This window comes from Lampetra fluviatilis, chromosome 47, assembly GCF_964198595.1.
Source record: "Lampetra fluviatilis chromosome 47, kcLamFluv1.1, whole genome shotgun sequence".
NCBI lineage: Eukaryota > Metazoa > Chordata > Hyperoartia > Petromyzontiformes > Petromyzontidae > Lampetra > Lampetra fluviatilis.
Genome location: NC_136321.1, coordinates 9,960,805 through 9,969,368, shown reverse-complemented (window position 1 = coordinate 9,969,368; position 8,564 = coordinate 9,960,805). Strand labels below are relative to the sequence as shown.

Sequence of the window (8,564 nt, the reverse complement as noted above, 5' to 3'; positions counted from 1 at the left end):
ACGAGGCGTCTGTCCGAGTTGTTGGACATCGCGAGAGAAGTGAATCGGTGGCACCAGGAGACGCGATCTCTGCGCCGGATTTGGGCCATTCGTCGGTCGGGGCGGACACGTGACGGTCGGATATGCGACGTTGCAATGCATTCGCGCAGGTGACGCGACATTTTTAAAATGTAAAAATCAAAATCTGCATCGGCAGGGTTAAGACTGCGGACAAAGAGAGGTTCCCATCTGTGCGCTGACCAGTCCCTGGCCATGTGATCGTGGAATTTCCACCACTACCAGCAACAGGCAAGGGCGTCAGGAATACTCCTTGGACGATGTCCCACGCGTGCCTTGCTATCCTGTCCCCTGGCATAGGAACGTGGATGGGCGACCGCCAAGTAAAGCAAACTCGTGCACAGCGCTGACAAGCGCATTGTTCTGCACCCTCCCCAGCTTCGACCGACGCAGACCGGCGTGGGGAAGTATGGTCATCATACCTGTCAACCCCTTATCAGTGCCCTGCCACATTACAGACCAATTCAGACTCTATCGGTCACCCCGTGCCCTTTATAAATCTCAACGTTGATCTTACAAAGTCCCATCACAAGGGAGAAACACAAACAAATAGACACAAACATTGTTTGTTGCCCGCATTGAAACGGCTGTACGCCGTGTGGACCTGAATACTCAATTTCCCTCTACAGGAACACGGGGTGAACCGCATGGGTTGACAGCTACGGGTCATGTGACCCTCACAGGCCATAACAGTCGTGGCTGGGAGAGGTTCTCGTCCAGCAAAACGGCCTGCACATGGTACACACATGTTAGACGTGTTACACACATGTTACACATATGTGAGATGTGTGTGCACCAGGGACAAGGCCAGCGCACAGTCCCCTACTCATCAGCCTCCCCTTCTTTTCCCAAGTGTCCCATCAACCTTTGTCACTTCAAGAAACCTGTCAAAGTTCGTATCTGTCACTATTCTAACAGTGCTGTGTGTTGCTGGCCGATTGACGTTATTTGGGATTAATTTGTGGGGACGGCCTCGAACGCACAACAAATAAACACGCAGCGGCGACAATAAACCCGCGCTCAGATGTCGATCAACCAACGTGAACACAACGGGACACTTCAAAAAGCGCGCACACACACACACCCACACTTCTTGTCGCCACGGACACTCTTGTCGCTGGTGGACGTGGCGAGCCACACGCAACAACATCGACGTCTCTCGATGTGACGAACAGTTCACCCGTGTGGCGCGCGCGCGAGAGAGAAGGGGGCGGGGGGGTTCGGCTGTTCACTTGGCGTCGCCGGGGATGCGCGGCGCCACGATGTGAGCGGGGATCTGCAGGCAGAGCGCGCAGGCGCACGGGAGCCCGCCGCCCCACGGGTGGAACACGGAGCCGAAGGAGCAGGGCGGCGCTTTGAGCTGATGGTGATGATGCTGCTGCTGATGGTGATGATGATGTTGCTGGTGATGGTGATGGTTGAGCGGCCCGTGGCTGTGCCTCGCGGCCCCCGTAGGGCCCGGAGCCGCCGCTAAGCCCGCGGCCACGCCGGCTGCCAGCGAGGAGGTGAGCGCCGCGTGGTGGTGCAGGGGGTGATGGTTCCCGATGGGCGCGCACGCGTGGAAGGCCGAGTGGTGGTGGTGGTGGTGGTTGTGGCCGCCGGCGCTCCCGCCGCCTCCGCCACCGGCAGCGCCGCCGCCGCCGCTCCCGGCGCCACCAGCGGCAGCTGCGGCCGCGGCGGCGGCGGCGGCCGCAGCGGCGCCTCCGACAACGGCGGCGGCGCCGCCTCCGCCTCCGCCGCCGCCGCCGTAGATTTCGCTCAAAAGCCTCTTCATCTCGTCCAGGGAGCTGTTGAGCATGAGGATGTAGTTCCTGGCGAGGAGCAGCGTGGCGATCTTGGAAAGCTTCCTGACCGAGGGCCCGTGCGCGTACGGCATCACCTCCCTGAGGCCGTCCATGGCCACGTTCAGATCCTGCATCCTCTTGCGCTCGCGGCTGTTGATCTTCAGCCTGAGCTCCTGGCCGCACGGCTCGCCGAGCTGCTCCTCCTGCTGCTGCTGCAGATTGTCCAGGTCCTCCTTGGACAGCCGGGGGCGAGATCCACCCCCGCTTCCGCCCAAGCTCTTCATCTTCATCATCGACGACGACGCCGATGAACTACCGCCGGTGGTGTTCGTGGTGGCGGTGGTGTTGGTGGTGTTGGTGGTGGAAGAGGAGGTTCCCCGACCCTGAGCATGGTGGTCTCCGTGGGTGCCTCGAGGTTTGCCCGGCGCGCCCGCCGTGTAGGCGGTGGACACGGCGGCGCGGCTCGTGGTGGAGGAGACGGTGGACGAGAGGCCCTGGAGGTCGGACGAGGCGCCGATGAAGACGTCGAGCTCCGGCGAGGAGGATCTGCTCGACATCGAGCTGTTGTCCGAGTCCATCTGGCGGATGGAGGCACGGAGGGGGAGATGTTAGCGCGACATACTTACAGAGAAGTTAGCGCGATATTATAGCCATCTGTCAGACCACGGCTGGATGACGGCCTCCATACTTTTTGTTTTTTTCGGTGAAGTCACGTCGGTACATTTTTAAAAATGAATAAAATTATTTTTTTACCTACGCGACTTTACCGAAAAAACTTCAGAGTATGAATCCTTGCAGTCACGAAAACTTCAAATCTAGAATGAAGGCCTCCACTTCCCTTTGCTGGATGAAGGCATCCTCCTATCCACCGCTGGATGAATGGATGCCCCTACCTACGCCGTGCGCTCGCGGGGGCGTAGTTTGGCCATGCCCCATCACAGCCGGTCAGTGTGGGTTCGTGAGACAGCCGTGGGTGGGAGAAGACGCTCTGCCCGGCGCAGCTATCACTCTGCCACTGATGTGCGCCGTGGCTGGGAGTCGAGCACATCGCTGCCGGGTCGGTAGCGTGGTGCGCTAACAGCTGCACCACCGCTCCCCCCACTCAAAGCTCTAGCTGCGGGTACAATCCAGCAGCGGATTGATGATGGCTGATACAATCACGGTGACTTCTTACGAGCACTATGGAACACTTTCTTCTTGCGCTTACACGAACGCATTCCATATCCGTTATTTCACGTCTACATTATGTCATGAAATAAACATTATATAATCATCAGCAGCCATTGTAAAGATTAGCAGAGATACAATGTGTTATTACGAAAACCGTGACTCGATGTGTGTCTTACCAATGCACGCATCGTATATAAGCAGAGGTCATAACGTTCAGAGCGGCGAACACGCGCGTAATGCAATCAATGAGCCACACACCGGCATAGCGAGTGTAATCCAGTGTGTGTGTGTGTGAATAAGTAGCCAGCTACCGAGATAATGTGTACAAGAACCATCCCGGAACAACGTTCATTCAACACCAGGCAAACGTGGACCCAGTGCTCAATGGCCACGAGATATGTACCGTGTGGGTGTGTGCGCGCGCGCGCTCGCTAACAGCACTTGCCCCAACAGTCTGTAAAGGCTGTTCTTGCTGCGGTTGTTCCACTTGATGAAGATCGCTTGTGTTGCGATCGAAACGTCGTGATTTGTTCTATTTTATTTCTACCCACGTGACTTTGCCGAAAGAACCAAAGAGTATGTACGGGGGATCTTTGCGTGAAAGTGTGTGTGTCAGTGCATATCTATATATATGCTCTACGTATATATATACATATCTACAAACATTGCACGTGTCTTGTACCTATATATACATATACCCTTTGCTGCATGCGTATATAAACTCGCCTGTACAATTACACGGATTCGACTGTAAATACAAACTCGCCTGTATATTTACACGGATGCTGCGTGAAAATACAAACTCGCCTGTACATTTACACGGATTGCTGCGTGAATATGCGAATGAGTGAGAGTACACGTGCCAGGCAAGTGTCGGCGTGCGTACGAATGTACGTGTGCAGGAAGACGATGCGTAAAAAAGTGAACGTGCAATGTGTTCACGCGTGTGCATGTGCGTGTGTGTGTGTGGGTACGCGTGTGGCTAAGCAGTGAACGTGTTCACGCGCGTGTGCGTGTGTGTGCGCGCGTGTGCATGTGTGTGTGCGCGCGTGTGCATGTGTGTGTGCGCGCGTGTGCATGTGTGTGTGAGCGCGTGTGGATGTGTGTGTGCGCGCGTGTGCATGTGTGTGTGCGCGCGTGTGCATGTGTGTGTGAGCGCGTGTGGATGTGTGTGTGCGCGCGTGTGCATGTGTGTGTGCGCGCGTGTGCATGTGTGTGTGCGTGCGTGTGCATGTGTGTGTGCGCGCGTGTGCGTGTGTGCGCGCGCGTGTGCATGTGTGTGTGCGCGCGTGTGCATGTGTGTGTGCGCGCGTGTGCATGTGTGTGTGCGCGCGTGTGCGTGTGTGTGTGCGCGCGTGTGCATGTGTGTGTGCGCGCGTCTGCATGTGTGTGTGCGCGCGTCTGCATGTGTGTGTGCGCGCGTGTGCGTCTCGGTGTTGGGCAGCTTCAAGGGAGACCTTCGCGAGCGGGCGGGTGGGTGAGCTGGCGTAGTCGTCGGCTCGGGGCTCTGCGTGGCCGCTCGCTGCTGCTGCTGCAGCGACTCTCCCGTAGAAGTCGCTGCTCTGCCCAGTGCCTCCGCAGTCTTTATCGGGGCTGCACAATGCAGCGGCAGCGGCAGCAGCGGCGGCAGCAGCAACAACAACAAAAAAAACCCCACAATGGATTTTGTTTCTCTCGCCCCCCCCCCTTAGGGTTCTTTGTGTTCTGGTCGGCTCAGTGGCGCCAATGGCTGGAGGAGGAGAGAGAGAATAATGGGGGGGGGGGGTGCTCTTGCTCGCTCGTTTGCTTCGTGCGAACACTCCAAACAGACGGTGGGCCATTCCACGTTCATGCGGCAGGAGCTTGGCGTCTGGAGTTGTGTTCATCGTTTCGCGACCCCCATAAATAAGATGATTCAGGTTGTTCTACATCGGACACTCGCTCCAACGAGCAGTGGACATTCCACATTCTTGCGGCAGGAGCTCGGCGTCTACATATAACTGCGACTGATGGAGTTTGAATTTCCATTGAGTTGTGTTCTGCGATTAGCGATCCGATGAAGAGATTAATTCAGGTTGTGCTCCGTCGAATACTTCAACGAGCGGTGGACATTCCACGTTCCTATGGCAGAAACCGGTTCTATGCATGTGAAACTCGCTGCTGAATCTATATCAAGCGGTGTTCCGTTGTTTAGACCACCCCCTGCGAGATGATAGGTTCGGAAATGTATTATCGAGCTTGGGGAGCCCTTCGGCCAGCAGTAGATTGACCATGGCTGCTGCTGCTGATGATGATGATGCGATAAATAATAGCTCAGATATCACTCGCCGCCGATGTTACCCGCAGCCTGGGATCGAACTCAGGTCACTCGCTGCGCTGTTCGTAGTGCAGTTCGTAGTGCAGTGCACTAACCACTGCGCCACCGCTCCGCTTCGCAACTATGAATCAATTCATGTTATTTTGAGAAGTGATGAACGAGTCCCCACGGGCCCGTGATCATCACTTCGCGCGGAGTGGTGGCGCAACGGTTAGCGCACTGCGCTACCGAAGCACCGGTGGCTCGGGTGGTGATATTTAGGTGGCACCTGGGCGCTCCCCTTCACGCCGACACGAGCGTGGTGAAGTATGGTCACAGAGCATCCGCGACAAACACGCTATTGGGGAGACGCTTCATCCAGCGGTGGGATGATGAAGGGCTGTCAATGATGGTAATTGGTATTTCATTGGTACGGGCGCTGTTGTAATCATTATTTATTTCTGAGTCGATAAAACTCGTACCGTTTTGTGATAAGTGAAGTGGGTTCATGGCCTATTGCACTCACCGCCACCGTCACCGCAAAGTAAATATATTTAATGCAACACTCGAACAAAAACTTCATTCGATTCTTCAATTCCAGGCGATCCCGAATCGCGACCAATCATCGTTTCGCTTTTCACATATATAAACATACATATACATATATACGTGTGATTTTATGTTTAACTTCTTTCGCACCGTACGTAGCCAATCGCGCTCATCGGAGGTGCGGGGTGAGGACAAAAAAACTTAACAAAAAAATGCGTTTTGAAAGAAATTAGTTCAACAAAATACGCGCACATGTTTACTTATTAAGTGCCGTGATTCATTATAAATCTAGCCCGAACGGACGAGCAGTGAGTGGGTGTTGTTATCAGGCAGTGTGTGTGTGTGAGTAGACCCCTTAATGTTAAGTGACGTCTCTCTAAAGGACAGCCACTGTGAACTTTCCACACAATGGTGGATATTTTATCTACCCCGGAGAGATGATTGATGATGGGCAAAATCGACCCCCCGATTGGAAATTGAACTCTCGACCCTTCGCTTGTTCGTGATTGGGTCATCGTCAACATTCTTATCATCATCACAAATATTATCCGAATAATTATTATCATGAGCACCATCATCATCACCATCCAAGTCAAAAATCACCCGTTATCGCGAGTAGTATTGTTGTTACAGTTATAACATCACCGCTAGGAGTTCATTGTAGCAGGGTCTGTCCAGGTCGGCGACCCGGGAAATGTGTCCGCACTCGGCACCAGTACCGGATTCTCCCAGTAGTTACACAAGTAGCAGCTACTACACATGTAGTAGCTACACAAGTGGTAGCTACACATGTAGTAGCTACTACACATGTAGTAGCTACTACACATGTAGTAGCTACACAAGTGGTAGCTACACATGTAGTAGCTACTACACATGTAGTAGCTACTACACATGTAGTAGCTACACAAGTGGTAGCTACACAAGTAGCAGCTAGTACACATGTAGTAGCTACACAAGTGGTAGCTACACAAGTAGCAGCTACTACACATGTAGTAGCTACACAAGTGGTAGCTACACAAGTAGCAGCTAGTACACATGTAGTAGCTACACAAGTGGTAGCTACACATGTAGTAGCTAGTACACATGTAGTAGCTACACAAGTGGTAGCTACACATGTAGTAGCTACACATGTAGTAGCTACTATACATGTAGTAGCTACTACATGTGTAGTAGCTACGGGCCCCGCACTTTTAATGGCCCTGCGCAAAATGCTTTCAATCTATCAATTCCGGTTCATTGATTCTGCACTTGCTCTATTACTATAGTACTATACCGCCTTCAATTTTTATGAATGACTGGGTGTTTAAGGTTAGTGATTTGTCGTATTATCTGGCTGTATAGCAAATTAAAAATACAATTACTTTACTATGCAAGTAAAAAATTTGTGTTTTAATATTTACGTGTTTTTTTTTATTTAGGGCCCCTTTATAACAACATCGTGCTACAGGCCCCGCGGTTGCTTCATCCGGTACTGCCCGGCACCCGACACCCATGGGAGCCCTCGCTACAGCTGTGGCTACAACTGGTCTCGTGCCGTCAACCCGAAAAATATTCAGTGGAAATTCAGTCCATCGTAATATCATCCTCATCATCATCACCGTCATGTATGTTGTGTGTGTGTGTGTCAGTGTGTGTGTGTCAGTGTGTGTGTGTGTGGGGAGCAATAGTGTAGAGGTTAGCGTGCTGCGCTACGAACCTTGGCGATCCGGGTTCGATTCCCGCTCACGGCCAACATCGGTGACAATTATCTGAACCGGTCCTGGGTCTCCCCTAGGTCGACTCAGCCTCAAATATAGTAACCCGGTGCGGTGTGTAAACATCGCCACTGGGGAGACAAAGGCAGCCGGGCGTGGTGCTGGCCACCCACCCCTTCGTGTACCGTTGTGGCCTTCATAGGTGCTCGCTAACAGCACTTGCCCCTACAGTCTGCTAAGGCTATACAGGGGATCTTTATATTTGTCTTTTGTGTCTATACGCGCATATGTGCGGTTGTGTCTGTCTCCGTGTGTGCGCGCCAGGTGGCACAGTGCATCTGCCAGCCATCTCAGCCAGACAACCCGTGGCACCTGGGCCCATCCCGTAACCTCCTGCCAGCAAAGAGCCTCCCACACGCAACGCGATAGCCTCACGGTGCACCTAGCCTGGCACACGCGCCTCGAATGACGGTTGCTGTTGTTGTCGCTGCTATTGTTATAACTATATGTACGCGGTGGTTCCCGTATAAAAGCGATCAAGAAACAACGGGCTCCCGCCATAGGAACGTGCAATATTCTTCCCCCACGGCTGCGTCCAGGACCCCCCTAGGGTCAGACGAGATGAGCGAATGAACGAGTCTCAGTGGGGGGTTCTCACCTGGTTAAATAAAAACGACAATCAATCAATGAGCGAGCGAGCTCGTCAAACCAACCCACTATAAACGCCAGCCTCCCGTACAATGCAACAGATGCTACAACGGGGGGGGGGGCAGGAGGAGTCGGGGTGGGGGGCCCAGTTGGGGTGTCGTCACTCGAACCCGCCGCCCTGTCGCACCGTGCCCGTCACGCGAGTACCAGCGGCTCGCGACTGCGGCCACTCTTCCACGTGGGGCAGCAACAACAATGAGAAGAAACGGGCCTCGGTTAAGAACGCGTTGAGGGCGAGCCGCGAATGGCTAAACGGCCAGCCTCGTCAAAGCAAACGAGCCGGCCGAGGGGATCGTGTCGAGCGTGGTGCAAGAACGCGGCCGCCTG

General features: G+C 53.9%; 1 protein-coding gene across 1 annotated transcript; it reads right to left on the bottom strand.

The window, feature by feature from the left end:
• Positions 1 to 1,285: 1,285 nt before the first annotated feature.
• On the bottom strand, positions 1,286 to 2,419 carry LOC144947805 (uncharacterized). The gene is made up of 2 exons (XM_078877158.1): positions 1,685 to 2,419; positions 1,286 to 1,333 (listed from the first exon to the last, which is right to left on the bottom strand). The coding sequence occupies exons 1-2, from the start codon at positions 2,417 to 2,419 to the stop codon at positions 1,286 to 1,288; spliced, it is 783 nt and encodes a 260-aa protein (XP_078733284.1).
• Between the last annotated feature and the right edge of the window lie 6,145 nt (positions 2,420 to 8,564).